Source organism: Microtus oregoni, unplaced genomic scaffold (assembly GCF_018167655.1).
Source record: "Microtus oregoni isolate MIOR12 unplaced genomic scaffold, Mior012 000041F_ref0000270, whole genome shotgun sequence".
NCBI lineage: Eukaryota > Metazoa > Chordata > Mammalia > Rodentia > Cricetidae > Microtus > Microtus oregoni.
In genome coordinates, this window is record NW_024543208.1 from 19,234,337 (window position 1) to 19,256,628 (window position 22,292).

The 22,292-nt window shown below is 42.1% G+C and overlaps 1 protein-coding gene across 1 annotated transcript; it reads left to right on the forward strand.

The window, feature by feature from the left end:
* Positions 1–1,966: 1,966 nt before the first annotated feature.
* On the forward strand, positions 1,967–22,292 carry LOC121433839 (cytochrome P450 4V2). The gene is made up of 11 exons (XM_041632488.1): positions 1,967–2,518; positions 6,456–6,568; positions 9,697–9,782; positions 10,437–10,627; positions 11,002–11,071; positions 13,021–13,147; positions 15,537–15,719; positions 17,388–17,490; positions 18,468–18,602; positions 18,688–18,867; positions 20,996–22,292. Exons 1-11 carry the CDS (start codon positions 2,305–2,307, stop codon positions 21,163–21,165), a joined length of 1,572 nt encoding a protein of 523 aa, XP_041488422.1. The 5' UTR covers positions 1,967–2,304; the 3' UTR covers positions 21,166–22,292.

Genomic DNA, 22,292 nt, shown 5'->3' on the forward strand with positions numbered 1-22,292 from the left:
ACTTGTGTTTGAAGAGGTGGGTTTACCTTACAATGCTTGTTTGTCCATAGAGATTAGCAGCAAATCACAGAGAGGCCTATCTTCTACTCTGACAGCTGTAATTGACCTCAAAGCTCAGCCTTAGTCCTTTAGAGGGGAGGAAACTAAAACCCATGAGACATACTTAACAACGCTTAGTATACATATTATTTCTTAAGGAAGTCCGGAAGTGATTCAATAGTGCAGAAATAAAAAAGAAGAAAAAGAAGACGACTAAGTTCCCCTCCTTCAACTACTTCCTTTTCATTGTAGTTGCAAAGAAAAATTTTCTCCCATCTCATTTATATTTTAGTGATTGATATATTGCTGTATGTGCATTACATACCATAAAATATAATAAATACAGCAAATTGGTGCAATTCTTGAAAACAGACAATTTATATTAAGGCTGAATATATACATCATTTAGCACTTCTACTTCTAGCCATATGTATTCAAATGAAATATGTACATAATTGAGTCAAAAGACATCTAAGAGAAGGGACATTCATAATTACTTACTGCACAGGAAACTTGCAAACAATGGACACACCTATATTTATATTACTATGTTTTATGAAATATATTAATGCTCTACATCACTGAATGAATACATATGCTAGGTAGCATACCACTTTAAATAGTAATGTAATGATAATATAATAATTCTTGTTTTGCTTTGTCACTTATTTTCTTTTGCTCTTTCACTTAGTAGTTTACAAACTTCTCTTCACGTCGGTGCCTACCAATGGCTCTCTAAAAAGTGACTGGAAAGGAGAGAGAGCAAGATGGCTCAGCTGGTCAAAGAAAGAGCTCGCCACCAACCTTGACCACTTGAGTTTGATCCCGCAGAACCCACATGGTGGATAGAAATCCATTGTCCTCTGACCTCCAATTAAATAAATTTTAATTGAACTGGAAAAGCCCCGGGTTTGTTTTCTATACATCACAGACGCCACAGACGCGTCTGTGGGTAACCCGCGAAGTGTCTAAGAAAATAACTGAGAAAAACGGGAATCCAAGACATTCTTTGGATTTCAACTTTTCTTGGCACTCTACCTAGTGGGCAGGAAGGGACCTTCTACCAGGAGAGGGCACCTCCAGCCCCGCCCTTTGGTAAGGAGAATCGGGTGTAGAGGGAAGAGGAGCAGCGGTATTAGGACTGGACACTTCCACGGGTAATCAGAAAACAGACCCCTGGGGGAGGGAAATCGGGGCGGAGAGAAGGAGCAGATTTCGCTGGCCTTTCTTTTCCCGAGGCTTAGTGATTTTAGCTGCATTTTGACTGCCCGCCATGGCGATTGCTTCCTTCCCAAACCCTCCGCATCCCTTCTTCCATACTCTTCAGATCTGAATCTTACCTTTCCATCCTTTATTCCTGCTTCCTGTTCCCTCAAGTTCTGACTTTCCTCCATCAGAGGATTTTGGGGGAAGTGCCAAGGTTGCAATTTGCTTTAGCTGCCGTGTCTCAATTGGTCAGCTGACACTCACTGGGCGTGCGGCTTTCCTAAAGGTCTAGGTCACAGGAAGATGGCTGCTGTGCCTAACCCTGAAAGCAGAAGCTATTTCCCAGGTCAGCCAATCCTGCCTTAGGGCAGCAGCTGACGCAGGTTGCGCAAGGCCAAGTGAATTTAGAATTCCAAAGATTGCGTTTCAACACCCATGACTCCTCACTTGAATTTTTTATAACAGACTGCTCATGAGACCCGTAATTCCTCCACATCTAGCAGGGGGTGTTGTAAAATCCTAAACACCCCCCCCCCATCAGACCTCGGTGCGTCCAGAGCTGGAGATATGACTGTCTAGTTTTTTTCTCCGTCCAGAAACTGTCCTAAATTCCTAAATTCGACCTCCTCTGCCATCTTTCCACACCGAGAGACTTCAAGTGCATTCTGAACTTCAGAGTTCAGAAGCTGTTCCGGGTCTTTCGCTTTCGTCTAGCACCCAAGAGGCCGGTGTGGATGACGCAGGCTCCAGCAGGGCATCATAACAAGCCAGAGGCGCTTTATCTTAGCCTCAGAAACTTTGTCCCCAGGGTCTGGCGGCAACGGTGTCTGCAGAATTACCGGGCTCCAGGGCAGGAAGACCGAGCGGACCGGACGTGTCCCGGGTCCTCTCACTGAGCTCGGAGCTCCTGCATCCCGGAGTTCCCGAACTGGTCCCCTGACGCTGTCGCTTGAACTTGGAGCAAGACCTCCCTCAGTCCCAAGACCTCCCTCAGTCCGCCGCGCCCCGCAGCGGCTGAACGCCACCAGCCCGCAGCCAGGAAGGAGAGGAGGGAGAGAGATGTTGTGGTTGTGGTTAGGGCTCCTCGGGCAGAAGCTGTTACTCTGGGGCGCAGCAAGCGCGGTCTCGGTGGCCGGCGCCACAGTCCTGCTCAACATTCTGCAGATGCTGGCTAGCTATGCGCGGAAATGGCTGCAGATGCGACCTATCCCATCGGTGGGTCCCGCCTATCCCTTTGTGGGACACACTCTGCTAATGAAGCCCAACGGAGCAGGTAAGGGTTTGTACAAGGAATCTATACTCTGACCCGAAGACTGCTAGGCTCCTTGTCAGTCTCGGAAACCTATCTAACCGACCCCTCCCCACCCTTTGCCATATTGGGGCTCCTCACATCCCTCGGATTCTCTTTGGCTACTAGGAGAAAGTAGAAATCTTTGATCCCTATAGAATAAATTCCCAGGTCTCCCGATTCCAGGTTCCACTCTGGTGCCTGCCAAATTGCACCGTGTCTCTCCCGTCCTATAACGAGTGTACATACAGATTGCAATATTTCCAGGTACCTGTGGTTCCTTTGTTTTTTTTTCTCTCTTCTCCTGCTGTGCTTTGCAAAACATTAAGGAGGAAACCCCTGGGAAAGCTGCAAATATCCTCAAACTTAATGCCATTCCTCTTTGTATCTTAGTTAAGAAAACAAGAGAGCAGAGGTTGTTTTGGGGTTCACCACCCAGACATTGCATGACTTGGTCTTTGTATTTCCACCGTTCTGAGGAAGTTTTGCAAGACTACTTCAGCAGACTCTGCTGCCTGGGCCTTGAGGTGAAAATTACATGGCCAGTTTCAAAAAATTTATTTATTAAAAGTGATTTTTTTTCAAAACTTGAAATAATCTTTTAAAAATACGTTTTATGCAATTTTTTTGTTCTGCTGATGTAAAAACAAAATACTTTAAATCAGAAAGTTCTTCACCATAGTGATATTTGTGGTCCCCTGTTGGAGTAGTGCATTTGATCTTAACACTTAATTTCTATGGCCGTGTGTGTTAGGATGCCCAGAATAGGGGAGATACATCCAGCATGGCACGTTTTAACATGAACCTGCCTCAGAATGTACCCTTTCTTCATACTAATTATGAATAGTTACTAAAGGCTGAACATCTAAACCTTCTTAAGATCCTTTATTATCATTTCTGTGACCCCAGACAAAAACTACGCCTCATGACAACGTGACATGACTAAGCTGAGACATCATAGGAAAGTATGTACCAAAAATATTTTCTAGCAGAAATCCAAGTAAAGTTAACATTAGTTACCTAACAATCTATGTAGGTATGTTAAAACCACATTGCTAACATGCATGCTGCTTACTTGCCTATACTCAAAAGAAAACTAACTTCCTCTCCACTCTGAGGCTTGAGAACTTTTCCTAACAATTCCATTGTGAAAATCATGACAGACAAAATTCAAAGCCCAAAATGCCCATTGAGGAACAAAACGGCTTTTAGTGTAGATACTCGGATTTTCATGAAACCATTCTGTGTTTCTGGTTATATACGGGGGGGGGGGGGGGGCACCATCTTCCGTAGAATGAGAGCTGGCAAGGCATTATCTGGAATGTGTCTGTAAGGGTTTTTTCAAAGGAGGTCAGTGTGTGAATCCAAGTGACCCAGCTAGGAAAAATTCACCTTTAACATGGGCAGAATCCCAGCAGCCAACCCATCCTGAGTGCAGAGAAAGGATACAGAGAGCCAACTGGTGTCTCCTTGAACCTTTCTTCACTTGCCTTGGTCGTCAGATGACCAGGCTGGCCAGCCTTCAGACTGTATCGCTTAGGCAAATCCCAGCCTCCCCACCTCCTCCTCCACAGCTTTCTAGACATATACTTTACTTCCTTCACCCACGGCTCAAAGACTCAGAGTTCTAATTCATCTTAGGCACTGTTTTCATACGTTGGTCTGGGCACAAGACTGACCTTTAGACGTGTGTATCTAAGAACACTGAGACACGCTCAAGGAACGGGGAGATCTCCATGCACAAAGAACATCTCCTCGAGGCCTCAGCTCTTTGAACATCTGCATTTCCCCATTGTGGTTTCATCCATGTCGTCGTCACCCTTGTGTTGTCTATCATGACATTTCAAACGCCAGCAATTATGCACTGAGATGCAAGCCATTACAATGATGGTGATATATTTATGTATTTTAACTTTTGACCCATTTCTTTACGAACACAGTTGATCTGTTATGATTGTCATTAACACATCTGGATGTTTTGACCGTAAAGATATAAACGGGATTACTTATTTTATAACATAAAGTGGCCTCTGAGACAGTCTAGTGGGTTTTCAACTAAACCACTTTCTGAAATTTTAAGGAAATATTTTTATATAATTTTTGAAAATTATTTTTCTGTAATTTTATTTTCAAGATGATAGCCCTTCAGGGTTTATCTTTTAAATAGTTTGGCCTTTCCTGAATTTCCTCACTTGGAATTATAAATGTCTGGGAACAAAACTCTACTTGGAAGGCCATACATTGCCATAGAGCCCCTCCAACTTCACCCTCGGTAAGTCTCATATTTTGGGGAAATGCACTGAAATCTTTAGTGACTAAGACCAGATGCAAAAGAACTTTGAGCTGATGGGGCTCTTCTGAGTCGTTCTTGTTGAAGTGACTCTGAGTGGGGAGAACGGCCACTTAGAAAGGGACGGCTTCTTCCGTCCACAAGGACTGGACTTGGGGACAGAAAACCATTGCTCAATTTTCAGTTATGAAACTCACTTTATTTGGGAAGTGGTTGAGAACTCTCCGAGTTAAGGGTTTTGTTGCTGTTCTTACTCATTCCATTTATAGAAGAAACTATTGGAGTTAGTTAAGATGCACTTGTTTACAGCGAGTCCTTTAAGCACCAACCAAGCATTTATGGAGACCTTTCATGCTCAGCATTGAGCTGAGCAAAAGTGGCCTATCAGAACACGCTAAGATAGAATCTCTGCTCTGAGCTACACTTATGTAAGAGGCTGTGCCTTTTACTCTGTGGCTAATGTCCAGATACACGCCTTGGTATCCTCCCTCTGAGTGTTGCCTGTAGACTCCTGTTGGCATCTAAATTCATACATCTGCCAGCCTTTCCTGTTAAATAACCAAAGGGCCCAGCCTTTGGATTTGTCTCCCTCCAACCACAGATTCAAATGTCCTCATCTTCCTACCACATCAGACCAAACCACGCAGAAGGCAAATGTGGAACAGAATGCTCTGAAATCAATGAGTTGATATAGCCCAGGATTAAAAAATATTAATACATGCATACATATATATATACATGTGTGTATGTACATGTGTGTATCTGTGTGAATGAATGACACATATGTGTGGGTGCTTGTGGAGACCAGAAAAGGATGTTAAATCTCCTGCAGATGGATTTAAAGTAGTCTTCTATTAGTGGTGGGAATTGAACTTTGGTCCTCAGGAAGAGCAGTATGTGTTTTTACCCACTGAGCCATCTCTCCAGCTCTAAGTTTTAAAGTTTTAAAACAATTTCCCTATTAACATTTATTTTATTCATTTACTTACTGCGTGTGTGTGTTTGTGTGCACATGTGTGTGTATATGTGTATGTGCACATGTGCGTGTATGCATGTGTGTGTATGCATGTGTGTGTGCTGACGTGTGTCACAGTGCATGTGTGGAAGTGAAAGGACATCTACCTAGTTAGAGTCATCTCTTTCATTCCACTGTGTGGATCCCAGGGGCTCAAATTTAGGTTGAATGTTGTGTCAATAGATAACTTTACTGGTTGAACCATCTTTCCAGTTCTTTCCCTGAAATTTTGACAATACTGACAAGACTTTTTATCTAAGAGATGTTTGCAGTTTCTTTTCCAAGTGGTTCAGGGTCCTGGGACCAAGCCAGGTCCTACCACTTTCCAGCTAGCATTGGACACTGATTTATAAAGAATCTACATGTTGCCATTTTAAATCCTAATAATTAACTTATAAGAGCTTATATCATTGTTACATTTATTTGAAGGATAGATAGTATTTTTTAAATAATGTTACAGCTACAAGAACGTTGCAGCTCATGGGAGCTCCCCTCCCCTCCGCAGCTTCCTATCACTTACTTTATGTATTTGTCGAAAGGATGTGATGAAACTTTGCACATTTCAATGAACAAATTCCTGTCTCCATTGACTTTAGGACAAAATATTTTTCTTCCAGACTTTTTTCAGCAGTTAATGCAGTACACAGAGGAATTCCGACACCTGCCCCTCATTAAACTCTGGATTGGACCAGTGCCCCTCGTGGCTCTTTATAAGGCAGAGAATGTGGAGGTGGGTATGTAGTCCTACAGGGGACGGTGTGCTCTGGAGGCTGGGATGTAAGAAGTTCATCCAAATACATGGGACAGATACAGCTGCACATTTCCTTACACTCCACCCAAAGAGCGTTTTAGGAGGCATGGTGCAGGCCATTCAGTGATTTCTCTCTGCAGTTCGCTTGCAATCCTGGGAGAATAACTCCCATAGCTGCACGTGTTTCTCATTAGGTCCCTATACACTTGTTCTCGTTTGGATACAAGTCTTCCGAGGGAGATTTCTGTGGTTGTTGTTGTTTTGGGTTTTTAGTGTTCCGGTTTGTATTGGAGATTAAATCTAAGGCTACTGCATGTCACGCAGATGGTCTTCCGTTTGTTGACAGAGGTTTCTGTCCCACCAGGTCCCGCAATCATTCAGTTCCAAAGAAATACACAGAGGCTTGCATTAATCATAAACTGCATGGCCTAATAGCTTGGGCTTCTTATTAATTATTTCTGACATCTTAACCCATAATTTTTGTCTGTGTTAGACGCGTGGCTTGGTACTTTTCATCAGCAAGGCATTTTCATCTGCATCCTCTATGTTTGGGTGATGACTGCAGACTGAGCTTTTCTCTTTCCAGAATTCTCCTGTTCTTATCACCCCACCTCTACCTCCTGCCTGGCTACTGGCCAGTCAGCATTTTATTAAAAATAATACAAGTGACAGGATGAAAGATCATGGTCCCACAGCATCTGCCCAATGTGGCTTTGAACACATCCTGTAGTCCCAGGCTACCCTTGAACTTGTCTGGAAGTCTCCTGCCTCAGACTCCTGAACAACCAGTGCAGTGGTCCTGCACCAAGCCTGGGGCACCAGGCAGTTTTAAAAGTTCAAAACACATGGCTAATAAAATAGGGTGTTTTCATCATGGTTTTTAGGGTCTCATACTATCCGTGATAAATTTATTATTACTGTCCAGAGGATGTGGAGCATAAGGAAAAGAAACTAAGCCTTGGGGTTGTTTACCTGGAATGTTCTGAGGTGTTCTGACCCTATGTCTGGAGCAGAGGCTGACTTAGTTATTTAGTTCTACTGCTTGTAAAGAAACACCGTGACCAAGGTCACTTGTAAGAGAAATATTTAATTTGAGGCTTATGGTTCCAGAGGGTTAGAGTCCATGACCACCTTGGCAGGGAGCAGCAGGCAAGCGGGTATGGTGCTAGGCAGTAACTGAGAGCTCACATCTCACTCACAAGAATTGGGCAGAGAACTAACTGGGAATAGTATAGACTTTTGAAACCTCAGAGCTGAGATTCAGTGGCATACCTCATTCAACAAGGCCACACCATCTAATCCTTCTCAAACAGGTCCACAAAAAGTAGACTATATATTCAAATATATGAGCATTCTCAGTATATTCAAACATGTGGGTCATTCTCATTCACTCTACCATAAAGGCTATTCTGTCTGTTTACTAAACAGTACAGTGAACATGGTATTGAGAAAAAAATGAGGAAATTTTGTCTTAATCATCTTTTATAGGATTGTCAAAAGGTAAAAAAAAAAAATGTTTTTCTAACCCTTTTGACTCAGAATAGCACATAAAGCCACAACCAGATATTATCGATGTGTGACCACATGCTTCTTTCAAAATTGTGTGTGTGTGTGTGTGTGAAGGTGTGTATGGAGTGTGTGTATGTGTTGCTTTCAACGTCTTGCTGCTTTCAGGGAATGGTTTTAGGTCTAGTTACTATCAATTGTTGTAAGTCAGAGGCATGAGTGGGTTACAAAGAAAAAAACAGAGAATATGGAACATTCAAGCCATGCATTCCATGAGCTTATAGAAGTTAATTACAGTGGGAATCTGAAGTACAGCGAGATTGATTTCATTGTTTTTCCTTGAGGTCCATTCTAAACAGGCTGACTGTACAGCGTATAAGTAGAACAAAAGCATAGTCATAAATGATCTCTAGTCACATTATTAGCTTGTTACAAATGGAGTGGGAGTCTGAGAGTAATGGCAAGCTACAGGCAGCATTCTCAGAAAAATTGTTCCTACAATCCTACTCCCTTCCTGAAGGAGACCACTCCAGTGCACCTGAGACATAGGTGCTAGATAACAGAGTAATCACTGAAAAGGCAAATATTTCTATATCATCTATGTGTACAGGAACAAACAAACAAACCTTTAAATAACAATAACGTTTGTTTTGAGGGACCATGGCAGGGGAGGGAGTTTGGGGGACTAGTTGACCACTGGGCTGCTGGCAGAATCTAATTAATATCGGGGATGTTATTTTAAGCCCTTGCGTGGTTTGGCTGGTTTATTTATTAATTAGTGGGCTGGCAAGTTGCTGAGCCACAGTTTTTAAATTTTCATTTTAAAAGTTACCATTTCTAGAAAGGTAAACAGACGGTGAAAAGCTTCTAAGTTTGCATCCACAGAGAAATGTCAAGCCCGCCCTTCACACCCCAGGTGCCCCACTGTGTTCAGGTGGAGACTAGTCTTTAGGTCAGGGTGGACTAGCAGGGCAAGGGAAGGTCAAAAAGGATGGAGGATTGGGCCATGAAGTGTGTGTGATTCAACAGGAGGTGGGGGTTGTTTTTTGGTTGTTTTTTTTTTTAAGTTCTCTCTTTTTCTCTTAATAAGGCTGTGTATTTAGTCTAATTTGATTCTAAAGAGTGAAATTGGTTTTTTTTTCTTTTTTTCTTCTCCAAGTTTCTGAACCAAGGGTCCCATAGTCAGAGTACCAGGGACAACATTTCTAATTGTTTAATGTTTAAAAGCTCATAAATTGATGTTAATGATGCCTGAGCTCCAGTTCCTTTAAGGAAAGTGATTAAGGGCTGTGCATAAGTTTAAGCTCCAGAGACAAAGAACTCCCCCTAGTGAAAACAAAAGCCAAAGATAATCAAGGGATTCACCTTTTCATTTTCCTCAGCTGCATTTGGTCCCCAAGTGTGGATAGAATATCATTTCTATGAAATGAATACTTATTTGAAACTCCGAGCAAGTTTTTTTCTAGGCATAAGAATTAAATGAACCACAGAGAATAATAAACATTGATAAAATATTGATCTGAAAAGCAGACCTAGTTTGGTGTTCTTATAATTGCAATTATTTTGATGTTTAAATCTTTTTTTTTTAATTTCCTCTTAAGGTAATTTTGACCAGTTCAAAGCAAATTGATAAATCATTTCTGTACAAGTTCCTACAGCCATGGCTGGGCCTAGGACTTCTCACAAGGTAAGGATTGTCTGTGGTTTTTTGATAGACAACTGTCCAGCTACCCGGTAGCATACAGCTATGGTAAATAGACAGTTCCTAGCCAGGCATGCCTATAACCAGAAGTTGTGAGCTCGTAAGTGTGAAAAGCACTCTAAGAACTAGGAGGTCTGCTGTAGAGGGAAAATGTGTGGTGGGGGAAGCCTTGAAAAGCTAGTGGAACAGCCAGGTAGCTGCAGATACCTACATAAATCAGCCTTGATCTGACACCTGGAAATAAGCCTCTCCCCCAAGAGAAGGTCAGCCAGGAACAGGCATTTAGTAAACTGTTTTTCAGGCTTCAAACAGTAGACATTAAGATCATATGGGTGTCTGAAAATCAAGGCTTAGGGGAGGGGCTGATCTTCAGAAATTCATCTTAGAAATGGACAAAATATTCTCAACATTTTCTACTTTATAAAATTAATTTTAACTATTAATATCATAGAGTGAGGTCCAGGTATCAACACTATGGGAATAAGTGAGACTATGTGGCCCCTTTTCTCATTTGAATGAGATCATTACGGCACCGTGGTGGAGGCTGTTTTAGAATCGCGCTAATGGGGCTGGGCTCGCGGCTGCTGCTTGCGCTGTGGCTCTACTCACCTTGAGTTTATTATGATGTCCTGCTTTCAGTACTGGGAACAAATGGCGCTCCAGGAGGAAAATGTTAACGCCCACCTTCCATTTTACAATTCTGGAAGATTTCTTAGATGTCATGAACGAGCAAGCAAATGTATTGGTTGGCAAGCTTGAAAAACACGTCAACCAAGGAGCATTTAACTGCTTTTTCGACGTCACTCTTTGTGCGTTGGATATAATCTGTGGTAAGTGCGATCGGTTTATACCGTGACAATATATGGCCGAAATAGGAAATAAGATTCCGTGGGTGGGACGAATGAGGGGATTGATAGGAAAGGACCCAGGATCCTTCAGGGTAGTGTTGTAACTCTCCCCAAGAAGCAGCAGTCGTTCCCGGGGTGCATGTGGCGGGGAAGGGGGTGGGGTGTCCAAAGTAGTCACCATATCACTTTGCCTGGAAGGTCAAAAGGAAAGGATGACAGGAACTGTAAATAAGATGTGCAGAAGGGAAAAGAAGCGGCGAACAGAAGAGAACAGGATCCACCTGTCTCTCAGCATCCCGTGTCGCACGGCAAAGACAGCTGACTGTGTAGGAAATGTTTCTCTCTGTATGTTGCAGAAACAGCTATGGGGAAGAACATCGGAGCTCAAAGTAATGGTGATTCTGAGTACGTCCGGACAGTGTATAGGTAAGTGCGTGCATGTGCAAGTGTGTGTGTGTGTGTGTGTGTGTATGAGTGTGTGTGTGTGTGTGTGAGAGAGAGAGACTGTGTGAGTGTGTGTGTGCATGTACAAGCGTGTGTGTGTGTGTGACTATGTGAGTGTGTGTGCATTGTGTGACTATGTGTGCGTGTGACTGTGTGAGAGTGTGCATGTGCAAGCGTGTGTGTGTGTGTGTATGTAGTCTTTAAATATTCTTTAAAATTGCTACTGATTTGGGCTTTAAAACCATTGCTAATCACATCTATCTATGTGGTATTTTGATTGTGTTTGAAATAAAATTTTAAACTAAAGATTCACTTCATAATATAGGTATCAACATTAGTAACAGGCGATTGCTATAAATTTATTGTATGTCTGAGTGCTGTAGTAATTTAAAATTTCTCATAGCACGATGATGTCACAAGGCAAAAGAAAGATAGAAACAATCCTAATAGCATGCCAACTATTACTATTTATCCGTTATTTTTATGAACACTCTGTAACAGTTTTCAACCCGTGTGCTGTGACCCCTCTGGGGGTCAGATGACCCTATCACACGGGTCACATATCAGATAACATGCGTGTCAGATATTTACATTATGGTTAATGACAGTAGCAGAATTAGAGTTACAAAATAGCAATGAAAAGAATTTTATGGTTGGGGGCCAGCACAATATGAGGAACTGTGTTAAAGGGACTCAGCATTAGGAGTTTGAGAACCACTATTCTAGATCTACACCACAATGCTAGCAGTGGTTACTGCTGTTCTGTGTGTGCTTTCTGTTTTATTGGGAAATTTTTAATACCATGTATTTTTTTCATATCTTTTGCATTGATTGTATGCTGATTTTGCAGTTGAGACCATCCTTTTAAACTTTAAAAGTTCGAGGAGTTATTAGCCTATTAAGAGATGGGGATAGAATTTTACGTGATTTATACTATCTTCATTTATTGCTCAATTGGTTTCATTCTAACAGATATTTACTGAACATCTATAGTCAGCCAGGGATCATACAGTTAATTAATTACCAGTTACTTTAAAATTGACACAGACAACAGAATAGTGTGGAAGATGGCCACTGAACCAAAAAAAAATAGAAATTTAGGAATTTTAACAGTTGTTAAAAAAGAAAAGACCAAGTTGTTATCAGGCTGCAAAGCATGGTGATGCTCTAGAATTGTGTCCAGGAAAGGCCACCTTCAAAGAGCTGTCACTTAGACTGTCCTAAAGGAGGCAGAGCAGAGGTGTGTCTTCCCTGTCATTTCAAATGAGAGGCAGGTGCTGGAAACAGCTCTGTGACAGGTTGCTATTTAATGTGCAGTTTCTTGTAAAGACCGCTTATTTCTCAATCACACGTATCTATTTTGTGTGCATACGTATGAGTGTGTGTGTGTGTGTGTGTGTGTGTGTGTGCACCACGGTGCACATGCAGAAGTCGAGAACAACTTGTAGAAGCTGAAACTGCTTCTTCCCTTTTGCCATGTGCGTCCCAACATTAGACCGCAGGTTGTCAGGCCTGCTCACAGGTTTGTTTAGTTGCTGAGCCTTCTCACTGGCCCCAGAGTTTTTAATGTCCTCAGAAGAGTAACTGAGTACGAGCACAGAGCCTAGAGGCAGATTTTATCTAAGCCTTCAGTATAAAAGCCCTAACATTCCCGGGAAATTGTGAACTTGCACTGTAGGCATAAAAGCACTGGGCAAAGACATCTGCAGGTTTCAGAGCGGAGTTTTCAGTTCCCCAGTACAACCATTATTTGCTGACGCTCCATTATATGTGATGTGATCTATTATGCCACCACTGAGCATTAAACATGGTTCTCTAGCAGCCTCGAACACAAATCAGCATCACTTTATTTATTACCGTTATCAAGGCCGGATTCCAGAGGTCAGCAGATAACGTTTCTGACATCAAAGGTACTGTTATCCTGTTTATAGGGTGAGTGATATGATATACCGCAGAATGAAGATGCCCTGGTTTTGGTTTGACCTTTGGTACCTTCTGTTTAAAGAAGGACGCGAACACAGAAGGGGACTCAAGCGCCTACATACTTTCACCAACAATGTAAGTTGTGTGGGTTTGTGTTTGTGTGTGTGTGTGGCACTGTGTACATGTGTTCAAAATATACAAAGCATAGAATCAAGTGGAATTAAATGACTTCACAATGTTGTGCAGCTATTACCAAATATGAGAATATGGTTTATTTTATTTATTTATTTATTTATTTTGGAGACAGGGCTTCTCTGTAACTTTGGAGCCTGTCCTGGAACCCACTCCGCAGACCAGGCTGGTCTCAAACTCACAGAGATCTGCCTATCTCTGCCTCCTGAGTGCTGGGATTAAAGATATGTGCCACCACCACCCAACCCATATTCTTAAACCCAATGTTGTTATGTTTTTTGTTTTAAATATATACCAAAATGTAGGATCATGGTGTAAAATATATTTTCTATAAAATTTAAATAGAATAGTAATGTAAAAAATGATCAATATTACATCAAAATTACATATTCAGCTGGCATTAATGAAACATTTGCTGAGTGTTCCACACTGCAGCCAGTGTTGGAAAGAGAGAAATTAATCAGACAAGCATATTCTCTACCGTTTTGGAGAGTAGTCTAGGAGAGGAGGTTCTCCATAACCGTAATTACAGAACGTTCTGTGGACTTATGGACTTTGAGCATTTATTAACGAGCAGGGTTCTGGATGGAAGGAGGAAGGGGACTGAGATCTGTCCAGGAACCCTTTGGGAAATGTTTGCAGGAAGGCAGCAGTTCTCATAGGAAAGGACATCTAACATAGTACATAGTATAATTCAGTGACCATTAATTTGGTAGGACTATTTTTTTTCCAAACTGAAAAATAAGCAGGTGGTAGGAGTTTTGTTTAAAACCCCTTTGGGTTGAAGACATGTTTGCCAAAAAGCAAGACTGAATTGAAAATATAGAACACAATTGCAATGTGGTGAAATTTTCTCATTGAATTATACCTTTTCTTTGCTGTAATTTTTGCTTAAATATATTGGGCTTGCTTCTTCATTGGTGGACAAGCCACCAATGGGTCACGTGATTAAGTCAGTGGGTGTTAAATGAAAGAGATGCTACGTTGAGTTGCCCGCAGCGTCATCGCCAGGTTGTCGGAGAAGAAGCGGTCACGTTTTATAACTGCATTTTTCCTCTGAATGTAGCAACATCAACAACAGTACAATAATCTGTGAATTCCAGACTGCATAGACTGTGCTGTTCATTCTGCAAATATTAAAATATATATTGCAAATATGAAATATATTTTATATATAAATATATATATATATATATAAACACTTATGAGTTCCATGAGGAATAAAAGAAAACATAGTATTTTGTTCCCAAATTTCTGAGAATGTACTTGTTTAAGCCTCTGCACGGGTAGGTCACCTAATTACCCAACAAGGAAAAAAATGTTCATGAACTCCAGGCGGTGGTTCGAAGCTAGCCTGGTCTTACAAGGGTTAGTTCCAGGGTTGTTACACAGAGAAACCCTGTCTTGAAAAATACAAAACAAAATGAAAACATTCATCAACACAGCAGGTGTATGGACTGTTTCTGTTATTGTTATTCAGATTAATCTAATGAACACTCTAGAATGCTGCCCAGGGTTCTTATTCTGAGTGGCGGAAACAATACACAGAAGCAGACTCTGCTAAGAGGATGGTCGTGCTTGAGATTGTGGGGAAACATGCTAAATAAAATGCAAACTCAAAGCATGTCAGGTAATAAAGGAAGAAGGTACAACAGAAGGAAAGTCAGGCACATAGAGAGTGTTAGTGAGCAGGGCAGGCATGAGCGTGGAAGATCTCTCTGTGGCTTTCACCTGAGACCTGTACGTGGCAGAGGATCCTGTCACAGGCGCACTCAAGGGCCGAGCATTCTGGGCTCCCTGAAGAGCAAGCCAGCTGGGTGAATTGGCTCAGCAGCTATTGGTTCATGAACTTGCTATTTCCTTTCTCCATAACCAGATGCACTCACCAAGAGGGATCTAGAATTAGTGTATTCAGTAACTGTGTCCTCTCTACTTCTCCTCATTAGTTCCCACACATCTCTAGGGGACTGTTTAGTAGCCAGTGACTCTGTTCCCCTGTTAGAAAGATTGCAAAAGTAGTATTGAAAATTACCGGTTTGTCCTAAAATGAAAATCTTATTTCATAGTTAAACTACACGACGTCCTTAGTGTTTACCAAAGGCTTTGTTGCTCTTCCACGAGAGCCTAAGTTGTTACCAAAATAGAAAAAAACAGGAAAAGTTTGGGGGTGGGAATAAGTTCAAGAAGCTGGGATATTTTCTTTTTTTTTTTTTTTTTTTTTTCTTTTTTTTTTTTTTTTTTTTTGCTGGGATATTTTCATAGAAAAAAAAATGTAGCGGTAAGCCTCACCAAAAGTGCAAATTGTGTATTCGACATGATTTAAATCCTACAGGTCATCGCTGAGCGGGTCAATGCCATGAAGGCAGAGGAAGACTGGAGTGCCGGCGGGGGCCCTGAACCCTCCAGAAGAAAGCGCAAGGCCTTTCTGGACTTGCTTTTGAGTGTGACTGATGAGGACGGAAACAGGTTAAGCCAGGAAGACATCCAAGAGGAAGTTGACACCTTCATGTTTGAGGTAAATTTTGTTGCCAGGTAACTTTTATTACTGAAGCCTTTCCCAGTTGGAGTGTTATTGTGGTGGAGACATCTGCCTCACTTATACAAGAACTAGGTTCCAGCCCCAGTGCCACAGAAACAAGCAAGCAATACATACATACATACCTACAAAATAAAAAATAAAAAGGAGGGGTTGGCGGAGTGGCTTAGCGAGGTGGCTCAGCAGTTAAGAGCACTGGCTGCTCTTCTAGAGGACCCAGGACCAAGTCCCAGCACCCACATGGCAGGTCACAACTGTCTGTAACCCCCGTTCTAGGGGATATGGCACCCTCACACAGACACACATGGAGGCAAAACACAAATGTGACCAACAAGATGGCTCAGCTAGTGAAAGTGCTTGCTATTGAGCTTGACCACCTGAGATGGATGCCTGCAGTCAACATGGTGGAAGGCAAACTCTACCTCTTACAGGTTGTTCTTTGATCTCTAAACATGGGCCATGCCATAACACACACACACACACACACACACACACACACACACAGAAATTAATTAATTAATTTAAAACATATCCAGTCTCCTTGATGATTAGAATCACTAGCATAGAGAGTTGGAGAGATGGCTCAGTGGTTGACAGCACTGGCTGCTCTTCCAGAGGACCTGGGTTCAATTCCCAGCACCTACATGACGGCTCACAACTGTCTGTAACTCCAGTTCCAGGGATATGGCTCCCTCACACAGACATGCATGCAGACAAAACACCAATGCACATTAAGTCCAAATAGGTGAATAATAAAAAGAAAAGATTACAAAAAGAATCACTAGCAGAGATTTGAAAAATTCAAACACTAAAGCAGCTTTAGTATAGCTGGAAAAAATTAATATCCTCTTCAGAAATTCTAAAATTTAAGAACAGAGTGATGATAGACACATTATATTTTATTAAGCAAATTTAAGGGTCCCCAGACTTTTCCCAAGAAGACACGAAACCTCACATTGTCCTCGGTTCCCTATGTGGCTCCATGTTTCTCTTAACGTCCCCAAACAGGTCCATTTCACTCCTTTCAATGTCTAGCATGCATCTATTGCTGAGAGTGCTTCAGACAAAGAAAACCTAACCAGCTTGTGATTCCAGTGGAATCTGACATTTTAGTATTTTTTAAAAACTCTTCTTACAAATATACCTTAAATATTCTATGAATATCACGAAGTGTGGAGCTTTCTACAGGTGTTGCAAACTTAAGGTTTCAGGAAATCCTCTGATGTAGCAGCAGCCTCCGAGTGGCGGGAAGGGAAGTCCTAGAGCGCCGAGTATCGTGTTGCTTTGGCTGCTCTGTGTCAGTCATCAATCATTAGTCAAGGAAAAGGACCCGCAGACACGTTTCAGGCCAGTCTGATGGTGGCACTTCTTCAATTGAGTCCCTTTCTTGTCAGGTGGGCCAAGTTGACAGACAACCTAACCAGGAAAGCAATCCTCCTGCCTCAGCCTTCTCCCAAGTGCTGGAGTTATGGAAGCGACTACTCCCACCCAGCCTAGAGGCTGTGGAGTCTGTTTGTTGCTCACTAAGGTGAGCAGCTGCACTCAGTGAGTTAGGTACTGCAGTCTTCCTGCTGCTGTGAGACACAGGGACTTCACTTTTGTCCTCACACACACCACAATTTAAATGTCTCCTCCTTGTAAATTCAGGGTCACGATACAACTGCAGCTGCGATAAACTGGTCCTTATACCTACTGGGTTCTTATCCAGACGTCCAGAGGAAAGTGGACAAGGAACTGGATGACGTGTTTGGTGAGTTGGACCACTTTGTTAGCTCTGTTGGGGGCCCTAAAAAGCAGTAGTTGTTTTTGATCCATAAAGATGCTGTTGTCATCAACACAAGTATAGGACTCCTGCTTGCACCTAAAACAAACACATGTGCCCATGGCTTAGAGTCACAGGCTGTGCCTTTGGGCAACACCAAGAAGATGCTGTGTGAGAGCACAGGGCACAGGTGGAGAGAGCTATGAGGGTAAAGGGAGAGTCCATGTGGCTGCACCTGACATGGTGAGAGCGGTGATGCAGGATGCAGCAGGCACGTGACTGCATCTCTGCACCTGGCATGGTGAGAGCGGTGCAGAGGGATGCTGTAGGAGGATTTGTTTCTACTACACAACAAGTTCTGTCATCTCTAAAGTATTTTCAAAGGAAACCTGTACTTCAGTTGCTCATTTTTCTTCCCCTTAACCCTGCCCCTGGAAGTCACTCTCTTGCTTTCTATTTCTATAAATGGAATAATACACAACCATTGTCTTTGTAATGTGACTCTATTAACATTTGTCTTTGTGACTCTATTAACATATTAAAATGAGATATGGTCTTGTCTTATCTGGTCTCTGTTACTTAACCGAATGCTTCATTTTCTTTTATTATCTGTGATATTAGAAATTCTGCTTTGCAAGGCGGTGGTGGTGCATGCCTTTAATCCTAGCACTCAGGAGGCAGAGGCAGAGGCAGGCGGATCTCTGTGAGTGTGAGGCCAGCCTGGTCTATAAGAGCTAGTTCCAGGACAAGCTCCAAAGCTACAGAGAAACACTGTCTCAAAAGAAAAAAAAGGAAGGAAGGAAGGAAGGAAGGAAGGAAGGAAGGAAAGAAGGAAGAGGGGAAAGTTCTGCTTTTTTGTGAACATTTGACTTCCTGTGCTGTGGTCCCATATTGCTCTTGATGGCTCTCCTACCTAAGCCTAGCTAGGGCTTTGTTTTCATTTTGGACATTTATTTTTTTACCAGGTAGGTCCCTTCGCCCTGTCACCTTGGAAGACCTGAAAAACCTTAGATATCTGGATTGCATCATTAAGGAGACTCTTCGGGTTTTCCCCTCGGTCCCTTTATTTGCCCGGAGTCTTAGTGAAGACTGTGAAGTCGGTGGGTATTGGAGTGTGAGGGAGCAGAGGAAATATTCCTGTATCTATCTGGTGGATCATCCTGACAGGTCGCTCTCTCTCGACAGCTGGTTTCAGAGTGGCAAAAGGCACAGAAGCGGTCATCATTCCATATGCCTTGCACCGAGACCCCAAATACTTCCCGGACCCCGAAGAATTCCAGCCAGAGCGGTTCTTTCCCGAGAATTCCCAAGGACGCCATCCCTATGCCTACGTGCCCTTTTCTGCTGGACCTCGAAACTGTATTGGTTTGTATCCATACGAGTGGGTTGGATCTTTCAGGCCCGCGTGATTGATTCTCACAAGAATCTCTGAGGCAGTGGACTAAGACAGGCTCTGTTTTCTTCCACTTTGTACTGTGGTTTTTAAATGCCATTGTTAGGGGCTGGGAACGCAGCTCAGTAGGTATTGTGTAAGCGCGAGAACCCAAGTCTGTCCCTAAGTGTATGGAAAGCAGGGTGTGTGATCCAGTGGTGGGAAGGCAGAAAGAGTGGAACGCTGAGACAGAATACAGCATAGATGGCTTGGAATGATTGACACCTTCTACCGCGCAGCGGTTTCACCATGCAGCAGGGGAAGGCGTGAGTGGGTCTTCCAAGGTTTCTCGCTTTGGTTTACATATGGCAGCCTTCTCTTTGTGCGTCTTCACTTGGTCTTTTCTCTTTGTGTGCTTGTGTGTTAAATACCATTGTCTTGGTTCGTATTGAGACCAACCTTAATGACCTCCTTCAGTTCATTTAAGTGTAACTAGGCATTGTTAATTTTTATTTAAAGACCCCATCTAAGGACATGCATAGTATAGAATGTCGGGAGTTGCCTGGTGTAGGCGCTTAGATTCAGGAGGCAGAAGCAGGTAAGAATCTCTGTGAGTTCAAGGCCAGGTAGGGATACATAGTGACACCCTGCCTCAAATAAACAAATGAGAGAGGGAGTAAAGAAAAGAGTGAGAGAGAAAAAGAAGGAGCGTGAGGGAGGGGGAGAGAGAGAAAGAGAGGAGAGAATATATTGCTGGGAGTCAGGATTTCTATGTCAGAATTTTGGATTTAGAAACAATTCTTCCTATAACACAGAGTATAATCAAGTTTCTGGTAGATATTTAATTGTTGAGAGAGAGAGAGAGAGAGAGAGAGAGAGAGAGTGTGTGTGTGTCATGCCACCGCAAGAGTGTGGATGTCAGAGGAAGTCTTTCGGAAGTTGGTTCTCGCCTTCCATCATTTGGGTCTCAGGGATCGAACTCAGGTCATCGGGCTTGACAGCAAGAGCCTTCAGTTACTGATGGGCTGTCTTGCTACCCCTAGAATTCTAAAACACTGGAGATTTAGCTTGGTTATTATGGTCTTATAACCATATTTAACCAATAATAACCATTATTATTTATGGTTAAAATGTCTATGATAAGACTTATTTTTTGTTTGAACAAATTACAGACCCAGACAAAGGGCATTATCTGACTGCCAGTCAAGAACATACAAATGCACATCACATGATCATAAACAATTTGGCTTTAGCATTTAGTTCTTTATTACTTACATTAATGCAAATATTAATGAAATGAACTAGATCTAAATATGTGGATCTGAACCACATCTGGTTACTCTAGAGAGAATAAATGAAGGAGACAATAAAAAACAATCTCGATCCCCCGAGTAAATGGGGAGCATGGGGACCATGGGAGAGGATTGAATGGGAGGGGAGAGAAGGGGAGGAGAGCAGAGGCATACATGCAGACAGAACACTGTACACATAATAAATAAATAAATCTTTAAAAAAATATTTTAACCTATGGTCATTTGAATACATAGATACAGAATCTATAGATCAGAGAGTTTGTGGTACTGCAAAAGTAAGATTGCCTGGCTGATGTGATCAACAGACTACCTTGGTCTGTTATAGGGCAGAACTTAGATAGGCAGGGAAAACTAAACTGAGTGCTGGGATAATGAAGGATGGAGTCAGAGAGAAGCCATGTAGCCCAGCCAGACATAGACGCTGGAAGTTTAGCCAGTAAGCCACAGCCACGTGGCTGTACACAGATTAATAGAAATGGGTTAAATTAATATGTAAGAGTTAGTCACTAAGAAGGTAGAGCTAATGGGCCAAGCAGTGATTTAATTTATAGTTTTTGTGTGGTTATTTCAAGGCTAATCAGCCTGGAACCAACAAGTGGCTCTCTTCCTACAACATCTGGCTGCCCCAGCTAATCCGATTCACAGGGGAGCAAAGGGACACCCCAAACTCCCCAGTTTTAGCCATCATCTCAGGGATCATGCTCTCTGGCCTACGTGAATATGAAATGATGACTGTACCATGGTTTCTTGCCTCTCACACTTGGGCTGTGTCTATAATTCAAGTGATGGTTTTGACATTTACTTACAGGTCAAAAGTTTGCTGTGATGGAGGAAAAGACGATTCTTGCCTATATCCTGAGACACTTTTGGGTAGAATCCACCCAGAAGAGGGAAGAACTGGGCCTGTCTGGAGATTTAATTCTTAGGCCAAATAATGGTATCTGGATCAAACTGAAGAGGAGACATGAAAAGCCCTAACTTTGTCCTTGGGCTGTGACCTTATGATGAAGATCATTCCATAAGAAACACGGTATTTGCAGTTTTTATATTGGGAGCTGAAAACTCTTGAGTCCATGGACATAATGTTTTTTTCTTGCCCCCACTGCTCTTGGGACCCAGTCCGTCACAGTGAGCTTTGTATGTTTATTTCCAACATAGATGCCATGTCACACCTGCCCTTGGTCTCAAAGGTATTCTCAGCTGAGCCAACACCAAAATAAGCATATAATAAAAATTATAGCAGACGGAACCATCAGCCTATTCAATCTCATTGCTATATTCAAAAGATGCCATTTAAATGAAATTTCAGAATTAAGATGTTCTTGTTGACTCTGAAACCCATATGATATCATTTGAAAATGGTGGGTAACCAAGCTCTTCAGCATCGTGGCCTTAAGATTTATCTCATTAGTTATGAGATAGGCAGTTGTCATAACTCTCGCCGATTTTATCATGAAAAGCAGGTCCCTTACATGCCTGGCACAAGTGGCAGTCACCTTGCTAACTGTGTGCAAGGTCTTCTTTCTGTTCTTGGGGGAGTCACAATCACCTTTTATATCACGCCACTGGAAAAGATTCCTCTCTACAACTTCCAACCTCTCATGGTACCTCAGAAGCTCAGCTAGTGGCCTTCGAAGTTCAAGTAGCCACGGAAATTCTCTGCTTATGCCCTGTTCATTCTATTAAGAGTAGGAGCATAGAATAAATGGGATAGTAAATTTCTGCCCAAGTTCTACTACTAATTGTGGATGGCTAGACATAGATAAAATGTCTACACTGGAGCCTCCCCATTCCCTTTTTGATATACTTTCTCCTGATTTGGCTTTTTGAAACTCAGGATTGTGATTTGATGGATTAGAACCTTTTAGTATTTCTTGTATTTCTTCCACTTTTAGAGGAAGAAAGAATCTGTTCTTTTATATTTAGTAACACCGTAATAACACTTGGTTCAGGATTAGACATCTAATAAACTCAGCCCTGTGGAATATCCTTGCAAAGTTGATAATTGAATTACATTCCTTAGACTTTAATCTTGTATATAATACTGCTATTTCTCAGGTAATGACTTTTAGACACTTCTTTTTAATAAATATTTTTTAACAGGA

Excerpts from the sequence above, each read along its gene's own strand:
- LOC121433839 (XM_041632488.1), top strand. The coding sequence starts at position 2,305 with ATGTTGTGGTTGTGGTTAGGGCTCCTCGGGCAGAAGCTGTTACTCTGG. Across the intron at positions 10,628-11,001 it reads TGCGTTGGATATAATCTGTG|AAACAGCTATGGGGAAGAAC; the intron begins GTAAGTGCGATC and ends TGTATGTTGCAG. Across the intron at positions 17,491-18,467 it reads GGAACTGGATGACGTGTTTG|GTAGGTCCCTTCGCCCTGTC; the intron begins GTGAGTTGGACC and ends TTTTTTTACCAG.